At 41.3% G+C, this 15,045-nt stretch overlaps 1 protein-coding gene across 1 annotated transcript; it reads left to right on the top strand.

Moving 5' to 3' along the window:
- The first annotated feature begins 4,907 nt into the window (after window positions 1-4,907).
- On the top strand, window positions 4,908-14,685 carry leng8 (leukocyte receptor cluster (LRC) member 8). The gene is made up of 15 exons (XM_077574588.1): window positions 4,908-5,252; window positions 5,929-6,067; window positions 6,161-6,280; window positions 6,360-6,437; window positions 7,020-7,434; window positions 7,647-7,800; window positions 7,884-8,054; window positions 8,150-8,389; window positions 8,659-8,799; window positions 8,882-9,176; window positions 9,987-10,088; window positions 10,168-10,236; window positions 10,334-10,463; window positions 10,544-10,751; window positions 11,657-14,685. The coding sequence occupies exons 1-15, from the start codon at window positions 5,212-5,214 to the stop codon at window positions 11,817-11,819; spliced, it is 2,466 nt and encodes an 821-aa protein (XP_077430714.1). The 5' UTR covers window positions 4,908-5,211; the 3' UTR covers window positions 11,820-14,685.
- Window positions 14,686-15,045: the final 360 nt, after the last annotated feature.

Genomic DNA, 15,045 nt, shown 5'->3' with positions numbered 1-15,045 from the left:
GTATTTTGCTCTTTTTTCCCCCCCATTATCATTAGTTTCTTATCCAAGTGGTTCTAACGGAACTGAATCTCGCAAGGACCCAGCTACCACATTTATTTTCCAAATAGGATAATAATTGTCATAAACTAATCATGTTGTTCAAAAAGTGATGATTTGAGGGGATTTTTTTTCCTTTAGTGGCTTTTGTGCTCTGGAATGAAAAAGGGGTTGGTCTTAACAGCATGTGATGGTTTATGTGGTCTTGACTCAAAATAAACTGAAAACCACCGCATTCAAAAAAGTTTTTCTTTTTTGTTCTGATTTTTTTGTTTTTAAAGTGAGCCAATGCAACATCTTGTGTTTTTTGGGACAATGAAATGACACCGAGGGGAAAAGCGGCATCAGACTTTGGCTGCTCACACACGCACAGTGACGGTGACAGCTGGTTCTGGGTTTTCTTGTGGGATTTGGGGGATAATGAGTAAATGAGTGCAAGATGTACCTCTAAAGTGGAAGGAAAGCCATAGATTCCTTGCTATAAATTCAATGCAACTGAGCTACCTTACTTACTGACTGATATTTCATAGTGTTCATAATTTCCTTACCTTGTCTAAGGTCTCAGTTCCAGCTGGAAATAAATCAAATAAACAATAAATAAACAGCCCCAACGCATGTTGCTGCCACCAAGGTATGATGTTCTTTTGGTAATGAGCGGATTTGTGTTTTGCGCTAAACATACCTTTTGGAATAGTGGCCAAAAAGTTCAACATTGGACCATCATTTTCACACTTGTTTTTTTGATTTTGCAATGGTTTTGTACAGGTCATGTACATCTTAACTTTATATACCAGTAAACAGAGGCAGTTTAAATTGTGGCAGGTGACTGACTCCTATTAAACATGGGTTTGAATGTGATGGGTTAATTATGAACATAGCCACATTCCAGTTATATGAGGGTGTGCACGGTTGTTCAACCACATTATTTTAGTTGTTTAGTTTTTTGTTGTGTTTTTACTTCCCCTTTAGAAATGATTTTTAAAAATGTATTAGGTTGTACGGTCACATTATGGTGCGAATGTTTTGAAATAATTTCTCTTGTATATAATGTATTTTTTTAAATCCCCCAAAAAACGTGGCATTTGAACACTGTGTGTAGACTCTATGCTAACCACTACTAGACTGGCTGTCCATATATAAACTAAATATCCAAACATGAGAAACAGAAAAAAAAATAGTATTCTGTATACCAAACCACCACCCATTGACATTGTCCTTCTAATTTCTAGGTCATTTCTCCTAGGGTCACGGTGGGTGAAATGCGGAGCCTATCGGCAACGGGTGAGATACAATATAAAGGCTGGACTGGTCGCTAGCCAGTCGCCATATTTATAATATATAATTTTATTTTATTTTCAAATCTCTTGGGATGCTGAAAAATGTGAAGTATTTGAGTATGAACTCACTGCAATTATTGTGTTGTTTTAACAATGCAGTCAAGGAAGTCTGCCGGCAGCAACTGTTATTTAACGTACAGTACTTTTGAAAAGTGCCACTTAAGTTGGCAGGAAAAATAGTTAACATGTCATCAGTCATACATCATTAAAATAATGACTTTGGGTCAACATTCTTTCACAACACTACTACTTTTGAATGAATTATTTGAAGGAGTTGGAAATTGGAATCTATCTCATCCAGCTTCCTTCCAAAGGTACAAAAAAGAAAACAAAAGGAAAAAGTAACAATGGTTGTGGGTGAGTCATTGTTTTGTAGAGGTAGTCGCAAATGGTCAACATATTTTGTTGATGAGGTCGCAACAAGCCGACAATGGGAAGAAATTACTCATCGCAGACGGATATTGTATAGTGTCCGTTGACAGATAAGAAGTAGGAAGTTATCTCAACGTGCCTCTTTTAAGAAGTTGGAAAAGATAGAACAGCAGTTTTGATGATACAGTTTATCCCTGGATAAACCTCAAAATGAAATGCCAAGGATAAAAATATCACCAATGGATGATGAAAAGAGAGGGAATTGCAGACAGGAAATGACTTTCCTTTCGGTAACTCACACATGCTTACACACACACACACATCCTTTTTTGGAAACGATCATCATGAGAACATCATGATGATTACATTTCCGTCTCAGTCCCCCCCCCCCTTTTTTTTTCAACTATAAAAAATATTCTCCAATAGTCTCCAGCCAATTTCTGTGTGTGACTGGAATGTTGCATCATTCCAAATGTTTGCAACAGATGATGTGGTCACTGGCGTCTTTAAATCTCTACACTCTCACTCATCAGTCAACCAATACATTAAAACACACAGTGAGAATATTTTGATTAAGGATGGGCATGATTGTTAATTAGGTGGAATTGGTTAATGTAGTAGAGGCGAAATGGAGTTCACTACAATAAGAGTGCAAAGCGGTGCTGTTGATACTATAAATGTCAGAGCATGCAGGAATACTTCAGAATTCATTTTTATCTGACAAAAACATCACACACAAAAAACGACATAGTATGTTTGCAGATTGCTCTAGGTTTGTTTTGCTAGTTGAAGTTCGTTAAAGAAACAGTCTAGTTGCTAATATAGTATATATGTGAGTATACAGTTAAATATTGTAATAGAAATGTCTTGATCAAATAATCTTCCTACTGTAAATAATAGAATAATTCATGTAATTTGCCGTCTATCGCCAACAAATTATTTTTTATTTTGTTTGTTTTGCTAGTTGAAGTTCGTTAAAGAAACAGTCTAGTTGCTAATATAGTATATATGTGAGTATACAGTTAAATATTGTAATAGAAATGTCTTGATCAAATAATCTTCCTACTGTAAATAATAGAATAATTCATGTAATTTGCCGTCTATCGCCAACAAATTATTTTTTATTTTGTTTGTTTTGCTAGTTGAAGTTCGTTAAAGAAACAGTCTAGTTGCTAATATAGTATATATGTGAGTATACAGTTAAATAATGTAATAGAAATGTCTTGATCAAATAATCTTCCTACTGTAAATAATGGAATAATTCATGTAATTTGCCGTCTATCGCCAACAAATAATTTTTTATTATTCAACAGAAAACAAATAGTGCCAGATCTACAATCTACAGCCTGCTTCGCGTACGGATTTTGAACATTATTTTTGCCGGATAGTTTTGTTTGTGTCCAGAGACTGAACGGAGGAACTGGATGTTCTGCAATCAAAGGCCATCAGCTGATGTGGCCACAGGGGAGAATCGATGCATGCGTGCAAATAGGATGGCGACAACATCGGCAAAGCGTATAGAGGACAGAGCATGCCCTTATGTCACATGTCATGCCTCCAGCTGCATGATATTAACATGTGAATGGTGGCGGCATAGCGCGTGTCCTCATCGGGGTTACTTTTAGGTGAGCTGGCCTGCAGTCGATCCCCAACTGACTTTGGGATGCGTAGACTTAAAAAAAAAAAAAACAACGTAACACTTACAACAGATTAACAAATGAATGTTATTCACAGAAGGGATTTCATTGTATTAGGCCTTTTGTAACATATATCATAAGAAGACATGGGTTAAATTTCCTTGGTCGACCGTGGAAAAATATAATGATTACTCTATCCATTAAATTCTATAGTGCTTGTCCTCATTAGGGTTATTGCTGGGCAAGCTACGGTCTGTCCTGACTGACGGGGTGAGAAGCAGGGCACAAGACTGGACTGGCCACCAGTCAATCAAGGACAGGTCAAATATGTACAAACAACAATTCAAATCTGTGGATAATTTATAGTCTTAGATTAACCTAACTTTCATGTCTTTGGAAGAAGAGAAAACTCACATTAAACACGTGGTGGAGAATATTCAAACTCTAAGAAGGACTGGGCTGAGAATTAAACCCAGAACATCTCAACTGTGAGGCAGACCTGTTAGCCATTAGCTCACTATGCTGCACTTGATTCAATCATTGATAAATATGTGAGGTTAAGACATTTTACTCAGACAGACCCATTTTGGCTATCGAACCTATAATTTGTTTGATATAGCCACAGTAAAATCTGCTTCAAGCAAGGGTTCTAAAACTTTTGGGGTCCGTGGAAGGAAGTTATTTTTACAAGGATGCCCTCATAATCCATATGGCAATTTAATTTGTCCTGCAATGTGCCCCCTTTAACACCAAAAGCAGGGTAGCTACTACACATTTGCATCAAACCACTCTTGCCAACATTTTTTTTTCTTCAATTAAGGCCATGGACAGGGAATATCTTGCTCCTCCATAATAGATGACTTTATCAACTCTCCCTGCTTGACCGTACACGACATTGCTGTTGTCTCTGTGTTCTACTGCCTTATGAGTACCAAACAAATACAAAGAGAAATAATTAAATATAAATTGAATAAATAACTTTTAAAGTAAACAAATATATACATTTAAATTTAAATAAATAAATACATAAATGTTTAAATGATTAAATATGCTGTAGTATTGTAATGGCTCTCTGCAGTAAGGGCTTGTCCTACCTAGAAGGTAAGTGGGATTCCGAACGATCTATCCAGCGCTTGCCATCCGGAACTACGTATGACGTCATGCCGAGGAAAAAAAAGGGGGTACATTATATTTTGTCAAATTAATGAGTAGGCCTCGTACAAACTCAAATACGTTTTCATTTTCAAATGTAAGGAGTAAAAGTAAAAATAATTACGTCCCAAAAATAATTACGCAAGTACAATATAGCTGTCTTAAATATATTTAAAGTACAGTACTTTTACTTATTTTCTTCCCAATTCCCTACACTGGTATAGTGTATAGGTTAGTGAGAAAATATGAACGAATGGCAAAATATGACATCATTTAACACGTCCTTGGGTCACGGTTTCGTGTTTTTAAGCCAGTGTTTTGAAGCGCGGAGTCGGTAGAGACGAAAGGGTGACGCACTTCCTGCTGTTGACGCGTCACAGGGCTTGGCGTTTCACCAAGATGCCATTTTGTATTCCTCAGCGAGTCCGTCCAAGTTGAGTGGGGACGACGAAAGCAGCCACTTGCTTCAATCCCATATATAGATAGAGTAAAGTTATCTTGCGTTCCAATATATATACAGTTTAGTTTACCGACGGGTTACCGCCTGTTTTTGTTCACTTTTAGGTTAAGCACCAGTACAGCACTCACGGTGTTAGCCTAGCTCCTGTGCTAGCCTTCGAGCTAGCGAAAACTAAGCCGTCCTTGCTAGCGTCCAGCTAGCTTTGATCCGAGGCGAAATGGCGGCCAACGCGGCGCAAGCAGCCCCAAAAAATAACTGGTATGTAACACATATCGAGAAAGTGATACGCATAAGTGTATTTGATTAAACTGAACTGTGTTCGCGGACTCCTAGACTAGAGAGGGGTTGACATTTTAGCTCAGATCAAGGTTGGTGACGGCGATGCTGACGAGCACGTTTCATCTTTTACACGGAAGTTGAAACAAACAGCAGCGGTATTCATAATTTATTTTGTAACTGAAACAATTGGGACACCCCTCCCCCCCAAAAGCACAAGGTGTCCACAAAGTTTATTTTCAGTATTTGTATTGTTTTTCATAAAATAAATCGATCACGAGAGTAACCAAAGTTGCCTTTGTACTTAGTGCTTATCAAAGTATTTAATCTCACTGCAATTTGTGTAAATTCATGGATTCCTAAATCAAACGTTTCCATATTGGTGGATTAAAAGTCATGACCCAAGTCCCCGGCCAACACATGCAGTAGGTGTAATTTCCTTGGACTTATTTCTTTATGGCAATGCTAAAGACATCGGGCATGAACGACCCGAAGCTGCAATCGTGCAACTAATGGGGCCCATGTAGAGATTTATATAATGAGGCAAATTCCCCAGAAATGTCTTATTTGCTTTCATTAAATAGCAAAAAGACTTGGATGTTACACTTCTGTAGCGTTAAATGCAGCCATGTCTGACTGAGTATAATTTAAATGACAGGTCTTATGGTGGTGGTGGTGCTGCAGACAGCCATGTCCAAGAAAACCCGGAATGGGAGAAAGCAAGACAAGCACTTGCTTCTATTAGTAAGAGTCAGAGTAATGCCAACGCTACACATACCAACCATACAGCAGCAGAGGTAAGCCAATCTTGTCTTCCCTTTTCCAATGACATCTAACAGCACATTTTATTCATCCTTATACTCAATCATAATGTAAATCCTATATGTCAGTTTCAGGCAGGTGTGAATGATGCCATGCAACAGCAGCAATATTATCAATGGTATCAGCAAAATCAGCCTCAGTATCCAGGATACACGTACCCGTATAACTACTACTACCCCATGAATCCGGTATGTAAAGACCTGAATCTCAGTAAAAACAAAACGTTCCACTTATGCAAGAGGATAACATACAATACCTACTTTACAGTATGGGGTTGGATATACACAAAATCAATATGCTGTTCCACCAAGCCCTTACCCAACACCACCGACCTCAAATGCACAGGTATGTAGAAATATATTGTCACCCATGCCTTTTTCCTACTGCGTGTGATTTTTAACTTAGTCTGGTGTCAGTCCATCCTACAATCCAATACCGTTTATCCGGTAGACAGGAATTATAATAAATTAACAAGCCGTGACAGAACTTTTTAAAATACTTGTGTATACAGAACAAAAGTCAGGATATTTGTTCACATGGTAGGTCAGGCATCAATACAGGCCAAACAATTCATTCAATCGCACTGTTGTCAGTGTTTGGGGGTTGGTAAAACTGATTTAGTAACTTCACCTCCAGATAGAGCCACTCTACTTGTTTTCTGGAAAGCATGATCACTACTGAAGATGATGACAGGATACGTTATGCTTTTTTTTTTTTTTTTTTTTTTTTTTTACATATTTGAAATAGTTTTTACTGCATCAATCAATGTTTTATTGTTCAGTTGTGATCCCATGAAAGCATTTTTTTTTTAAAAGTCTGTTCCAACTTAATAAGGGGGTGAAGAATTACACAGGGAGCGTTGCACAAAGAGTTTTTTTCATAGCTGGCACATCTTTGTGGCTAAAATTATCTTGTTTCTTTACCAAGCCGCCTCCAGTGCCTGGAATGGAAGACCAGCCCCCCAAATACCCCTCTCAAAATCAGCCCCCCTCCACTCCTCAGCCACCCCAAAGCCCAACCTCAGAAAAAACTGCCGCTCCTCCACCCCCACCTTTGCCTCCTCCACTCAATTCCCAATACCCCCCTCCTCCCTCACATAGTGCTTACAATTCCAACAATTCCGTGCCGTATTCGCACGGAGACCCCAACCAGATGCAGGTTTACAACTCTTGCCCGGGACGACCCAACTATGGAGTGGGCTTTCAGGCTCAGAACAACTATCAGCCTCCACAGGGTCCATCCCAACAACAAGCAGGGCCATACGGCGCAAGCATTGGCAGAGGAGAGGCAAACAAAGGCAAAAACCAAACACAAGGACAGCAGCTCTGGCATCGCATGAAACGTAAGAGTTACACTACTAGAGTTGTAAAAGTCATCTTTATTAGACCAAAGCAAATTGGAGATTTAATTCAGTACTTCCAATCAGACAAGTCTGCTTTCATTATTTAGCCCATTAAAACAATTGCTTAAAAAAAAATGATATTGCGGTGTGTGTATAGTGAACCACGATACGAGGGGAACATTACTCAGTGCTCTTAACGTTTGTCTCCACAGAGTCACCTGGCACTACGCCGATGAAGTTCAATATTCCCAAGAGACCTTATCAGGTGACTGCTTCTAACCAGGCATTCTCACCAAACGAGCAGCCAGCTGCAGTCAATCCTGCCCCATCCTCTCCTGTGAATGCCAGCGCTGCACCTCAGCCACGGTAACACGTGTCGTGAACCAACCGCACCGACTGACGTCACTCTTTGTCGGATGGCGGCCTGACCTGCTAACTTGCGTCCGCAGACCCCAGGACTGGCCGCCAGCCATGAAGGAGTACGTGCAGCGCTGTTTCACTGCCTGTGAGACGGAGGAAGACAAAGATCGCACAGAGAAGGTGCTGAAGGAGGTTCTGCAGGACCGCTTAAAAGATGGCTCCGCTTACACCATCGACTGGGATCGTGAACTGCTGCCAGAGTAAGCAGTAAAAACTGGCTGTCGTCATGGTAATGATGATTTTTTACTCCGTGATGTAATTGTCGCCTTGTGGGTTTTGTCTTTTACATTTGTAGTTTGAAGGGTAAGCAGTCTCGCTGGCATGCGGTTCCGAGAAGTGTGGACACTTCAACCAGTCGAGGTGGAAGTACAGCTGCGTCGTCACGCGGCAGGGGTGTCAGTCACCGATTGGGTCACTATAGGAATATCTTTTCTCAGCGCAGTCCGTCTTCCAGTTCGTCACACTCTTCCTCGCGCTCCCCCTCCCCAAACCATGGCAGAAATCGCGACCGCAGCAACCTAAGGCACCGCCGCAGGTTGGCATTTAACACGCCCTAATCCAGTTTCCCAACCTTTGTTTAGCCAGGGCACATGCTGACAGGCCGATACACGTAATTGTGCATTGTGCCTTCTAGTGGAAGAACTTGTAGTTTATGTTGCTAAAGATTACGCAAGTTGGATTAATAAGTGTAATTGGATAATTTCCTGAGTTATACTAATGATCTGTGTCACACTGCACTAATCTCTTTAGTTATTTATTTTTTATTTTTTGGGTCACTACCATTCTATTCTTGTTTTCCTCCAGCGATTCTGGCTCACAGTCAGACAACAGCCTTTCCAGCGATCTCAGACCTCAACTGTCGAGACGAAACCAGAAAGGTGGTCGTGGGCGTGGCAACGACAGAGAGAGAGGACGAGGAAGAGGTGGAAAAGCTCGAGGCAGGAGGTAATACCAAAACAGTGTGCTATTGTGACCTCTTCATAGTGTTAATAAAAGATTTTGAATAACCTCCCATTCTGTTTCTTAGAAACACGGATGACTCCAATACTCCCGGATCTAAGAAGAGAAAAGGTGGCAACGCTGGTTTGGACTTCCATGACCCTGACAGGGAAGCCAAAAAGCAGAGCAGAGCAGCACGCTTCCAGAAGCAGCTTCGCTCTGAGCCCCTGGTGTTGTCCATAAACCATCTGGAAATGCCTGATGGGACACAGGAGGGCCTCAGTTGGGAAGACTGTCCCATTGTTGGGACATGTCAGGACATCACGAAGCCTTACCTGAGACTCACCTGTGCCCCAGACCCCGCCACTGTTCGCCCTATTCATGTGAGTTGTCATCTTCTTTTGTGACCCTCTCATGATAGCTGAAACTTTGTGACAAAGAGCCTCCCCAAATAATTTTGAAAATAGTTCAACCCCTCTTACTTGCTTTAACATTGGGGCCTGTTTTCCTTATATTGTTGCCAAAAATAAGTGATTTGTTTATCATCACTTTGTGGAAATGAAATGAAAAGACTCACATGTGCAATTCTCCACAAGTCTCTCAGCGTGATTGCTTAAAGCCGTTTGCTACTCCCAGTTGAAGTTTACTGTAAAAATGACTCCTAAACAAGAGAATTGAAAACATTTTATATTTAAACACAAAAATGTTCAAACGGATCGTATCATTTCATGTAACAAAAGTCTGCTAGCTTCATGCTAACATTCATTTCAATATAAATGTATTCATCCCCTAGGGGCAATTAAGAAATAGCAACTGAGCTGCATTACATTTAAAAGAGAATACAAAGTATAAATGAATGTACACACAAAATGAATGTACACAGAATATAAAAATATATAATATAAATACACAATATCAATTAAGTGACTCAATGACTGATATTGCACCATAGATTGGCTCACAGAAACACACAGCGCAGCAGCACATACAAAAAGGCATATTACAATATCCACGGGTATTTAGTGACTGCTCTGTGGGAGCGACAAAAAAATAATAATCTGAAGGAAATCTGTGCCATGGGGGCAGGTGTTGTTAAACCACGATATAGCGGGGAAACACAATATAGGTAATAATGGGGATTTTTGTGTCATAACAAGAAGGTAATGACTTGTAAACTTTTCTTTGCCATGCAGGTGTTAAAAAAATCTTTGCAGGCCGTGAAAGCTGACTGGAAAACCAAACAGGACTACCCTTACGCTTGTGAACAGATGAAGTCCATACGACAGGACCTCACGGTTAGTGTCAAATCACATGCAACGTTTTTGTTTCCCCATTTGTCTTGACAAATAGTATTTAAACATATTGTTCACACAGGTCCAAGGAGTTCGTACGGAATTCACCATGGAAGTGTACGAGTGTCATGCGCGCATTGCCCTGGAAAAGGTGCGACTGCTCACTTGGCCAAAGTCTAAAGAATGTAAACTTTCGGTTTTAGAGACTGTCAGATGGAAACTTAAGAGACGAGTGGTTTCTGTTTCAGGGTGACCATGAAGAATTCAACCAGTGCCAGACGCAGCTGAAGGCCCTCTACAAGGACAACCCCTCAGAGAACGTCGGCGAGTTTACAGCATATCGCTTGTTGTACTACATCTTCACGAAAAACTCTGGAGGTATGCCCATCACATGATCGCACTCCTTTCCATTTGATGGATTGAATCACGTTGTAATCCCTGTTTCCACCCAACCACAGATCTCATCACTGAGTTGGTGTACTTAACGCCGGCGCTGAAAGCCGATGTGTGTGTTGCTCACGCTCTGGCTCTCCGTGCCGCATGGGCTCTAGGAAACTACCGCCGTTTCTTCAAGTTGTACCAGAAAGCTCCTCGCATGGCGTCATACCTCATCGACAAGTTTGTTGAAAGGGAAAGAAAGGTCGCTCTTCAGGCCATAGTCAAAACGTAAGACATGCTACCATGAAGAGTGTACAGTGAACCCCCATTAATCACGTGTAATTTCACTTTTGGTTTGGTTTCTGACAAAAGAAATCAAACTGTAAAACAACATAAACGAGACTGAGAAAGGGCTTTTGGCGGCAAAATAATTTACTGAAGTACAACTGTGAATTTGATAGACCCAACTCAATTGTTAACCTGTTGCAAACAGGGATGTGATTTTTCCGCTAATTCGCGGAATTCCGCTTTTTTTTTTATCTCCCCCGGGAAAAAAAAATCGAATTTTTATTTTTATTTTTTATTTTTATTTTTTATAAATAGTTCATTGTGTATGCACATGACTCCGACAGATAACATCTTCTGCTATAACAAAGACATTTGTGGTATGCTCTAATATGAGTTACTTTTCATTTGGTCATGATACAATTATTTGTTCATGAAATTTGAACTCAACATTATTTATGTGTTAACTTAGTAATCACATTAGTTAGATATGATGATATTCTCAGTGATAGTTTTTAAAAGCAAAGGCAGTCCAATGTTTTCGAATGTGACTGATTTTGAGTTGACTAAAACTGCCATTTTATATGGGATAGTTCAATATACATTGAAAATTTATGCTGTTGTTTTGTCTATTTCTTTGTCATGTGAGTGCATTGAAAGTACTTAAAAACACGGAAAACCCATGAGCTCCGGGGGGCTACGCCCTCCTTGTCCCCCCACCAGGGCACTGCCCTGGACCTAGCTGGGTGCCAGCGGCCCCCAGACCCTCGGCTAAATTTTCAGATAATTTCACTTTGGTCAAATCACATCCCTGTGCAAAGCATACTCGACGTCAACGGGGGCTCACTGTATTTTTCAACCTTGAAATGAAAAACTGCATTACTGATGATTTCTCTCTTCATCCACAGGTTTAGGCCTGATTTACCGGTGGAGTATGTGCAGTCCACGCTAGGCTTCCCCTCTTTAGACTCCTGTATGGAGTTTCTTACTGGGTTGGGTGTCACGTTTACCCTCTCAGACCCCCTAAGGATAGACTGCAAAAGCAGCACCACCGCACTGGCTGCCTCCTGAGAGGGTGGGCTTAGCGCATTTAAAGGGTGGACACGTAATCGTGGGGGCAGTGCAGATCCAGAGTATTGACTAACGCACCGCACTTTTTGATACCTCAGCCAGTTCAGAGAGGCAGACCAGCACCCATATAGGACCTATGTAGAACATAGTGACTAAAAGTCCCATATGAGGTGAAAGTTCAGAATCCCGGAGTCATTTAGCAACATTACACAAATATACACGCACACCACAAAGTTCCTCTCATTACAATTAGAAAGGCAGAAAGTTCCTATCTTCGCTTTAGCTTCTCCCCAGCTGCTTCCAGTCGTTCAACACTTTAGAGGCCAAAGAGTCACACAGACAGATGAGGGAGGGCACTCGCGCAATGCTTCCTGTTCCATTAGCCCTGTCAGATGTCAACGCTAACAGTGTCCTGTTATGTTTTCTTCCTTCCTCAAGTCAACAGCTCCAAGACTGGAAGTCTCAAGAAGATGACCCGCAGCTGGTCCGAGTCATGTATGAAGACCACAAAACCAAGTTCAATTCCATAGAGACTTTGGCAAAAAATGAAACGAAGATCGCTGGCAAGGTTATCAAGAAGAAGAGGAAGCTGTGGTTTGTATGTCCGGTCTCCTACTACTACGCCTGCTGCGTCCTGGTTCCTGAAGGTTTTTGGCTTTTGGTCCAGTTCCTCATCCACGATTGCCTGAGAAGAGTTTTGGACTCAAGTTCACTTCGTATTTAAGTCACAGGTCAAGTGACGTCAAGTCAGGAAGCATTGACTGTTGGGAGCCTGTTCTTCATTGAGGTTTTCCAAGTTCACGCCTCCAAGCCTGGATCCGACCTGCACCGAAAGGAGTTCGTGGTCAACCTCCGGTGCAAGCTCCTACGTCAGCGCTTCATCTACGGTGCTCGCTCCCCCCGCCAGCCTCACCTCAGATGCTCGTCGCGGAGGTCGGCAGGAGGAAGAGAGATGACATCATCCGGTTTGTATGCTGTGTCTGTGGCTCTCGTTTGCAACTAAGGCTGGTAAGAGAAGGACTCTCCGGAACGAGACGGATGGCCGCAAAGCGTCATGAGGGACCCCTTCCTCGATTTAGATATGTTCTCCAGGTTGGACAGCAGTATTTGGCCTTTAAATTGATGCCAGAAAAGAAGTAACGGGTACAGAAATGTTTTTAAAGGCGTTACAAGGAATTCAGTGTTTCAACCATCAGTCTAAATTTCACATGCACTGCTGTCGCAAAGTCTCAACTGTTAACATCAGTCCATGATCCATGAAATCCTTCAAATTAGTCATTCTTGTTTAGTCTGATTGACATTTGCATGCCAGAAAAGTAGCCTGAACTCAAAATGCTGAAAGAAAGATATGTAGGTGTTAATATTTCTGTTTATTTGAAGTGTTAATGTGCACTATTGAGAGGCATTTTAAGAAATTGAGCTATGAACTTTTTCTTCTTTTTTTTTTTCTTTCTAAGAAATGTATTGTAAATATTGTATTATTGCTGTGGTTCATTCTGCAGTGGTTTTGTAGTGTAGGTGTATCCACACATGGTAAGTGTGTTTAGTTTTCTATTGCGGATTGTACAGAGCAGTGTGCGTGTTTGCTTGTGGTCGCAGTCGAAGCTAAATGACGTCCGCTGCCAAAGATGAATTGAGGGGGTGCGGAACCTGCAGCGCCATTTGCGTCCTGTCAAAACTTTTGACCTGGTCTCCATGTAGTTCTAGTGACAAAAGAAAACCTGTTGTAAAAAAAAATATATATATATATATTTCAACCACAAAGGTTCCCCGCCCCTAACTGAAAACCTTTTTACCCAGCGACAAGACTTTGCTGATTTGTATTTTGGACATTGTTGTAATTTGTCATGACAATTGATCTCAACATGTCTCCTCTCTCTCCCCCTTTTTGTTTGACCTGTTCTCCTCCTCAACCCTGACCCCCCACCCGCCCCATACCCGCTGTGAGTCCTTCCCCCGAGGAGTCGCACCCCTCCTCACCCCCCCTTCAGCCGCTCACACGGCTTGCTGCATTGCAGGAGCGCACAGAGGGAACATGATGATGAGGGCGAACCTCCTCCGGACAGCAAGCGGGCGAGAGTCACTTGTGAGCGAGGCTCGTCTCACGCCATTTGCAAGCCAAGAGATCGGTGTGAGCCTCATGTGCGACTAAAGTGCTGCTAACTAGTCAAATGTTTGTTTTGTTATTTACACCTCCCCCCCTTTCCCTCATTACGTAACTTTATTTTAACGTTCGGCAATGGTATCAAGCTGTTTTGTTTATCCGGTTGAGTTTTGAAATGACTTTCTGTTCAATAGTCCCGTCCCGCGTAATGAATTAATTCATCTGCTGTCGTATGTTCACCAAAGAAGTCGAAATCCAAGCCAGGTCTTAACAGTCACACTAGGAATGTTTTTGTTTTCCCCTCTGAAGCCGAAAAATTGTTTTCAGTGTTTTTGCTCACATGTACTATTGATTACTCATCAGTCTTTTGTCAATTCCTTCTTGATATCTGCCTCTCCAAGCCCTTCCCAGCACCATAAGAACTTCTCATCTGCTCCCATTCACCACTTCTCCCACTCGTTTCTTTTTTCCTTCTCTCACTTAAGTTTTCTTTGCTCCCCCATGCATGCACTCTCTCTCTTTATCTCTTCCTGCTCTCATAGATGTCATTCATTTTATGTTGAGTATGTTGCACCCGCACCATAGTCACGGTAGTAAGTATGGACATTGCAGCTCACTAACATCTGTAGCTGAAGGTTATTTGCAATGCCTGTCCCCTTTTTCCCCCCCAGAAACAGATTTTTGATAGCACCAGCATCTGTATAAATATTGTGTACATATCCAATCTTTTTGAAGAATCTAATAAAAAAAAAAAAACATGAAGCATCCACGTGCTGTTTTGCATAGTATCACAAGCAGACTTAAAGTTGGCATCAAAGGTTTATTGTAAAATGCTGTGGGAATTACCTGTGACACAAAAATTGGCGCTTTCTAACGTCACGTGACATTTTCCCCTGGTGGGAGTTGAATTGATATTTGGGGGGAGCCAAGAGCCTCAGAAAGATTGGGAAGATGCAAAGTAGGAAAAAATAGACATAAAACATGCAACTAGCAAGAAGGAAAGCGAAGTTTGAGCTCTTTAAGTGAGAAACTGCTAGGAGGAATCTAGCTGGACAGAAGATACACTTTAGTGCTTTGAGATACGAGTTTAATTCGTTCTCTGATAAGCATAACGTAAAATAC

This window comes from Vanacampus margaritifer, chromosome 9 (genome assembly GCF_051991255.1).
Source record: "Vanacampus margaritifer isolate UIUO_Vmar chromosome 9, RoL_Vmar_1.0, whole genome shotgun sequence".
Taxonomy (NCBI): domain Eukaryota; kingdom Metazoa; phylum Chordata; class Actinopteri; order Syngnathiformes; family Syngnathidae; genus Vanacampus; species Vanacampus margaritifer.
The sequence above is the reverse complement of the archived record's forward strand: the minus strand, read 5'-3'. Positions and strand labels throughout refer to the sequence as shown.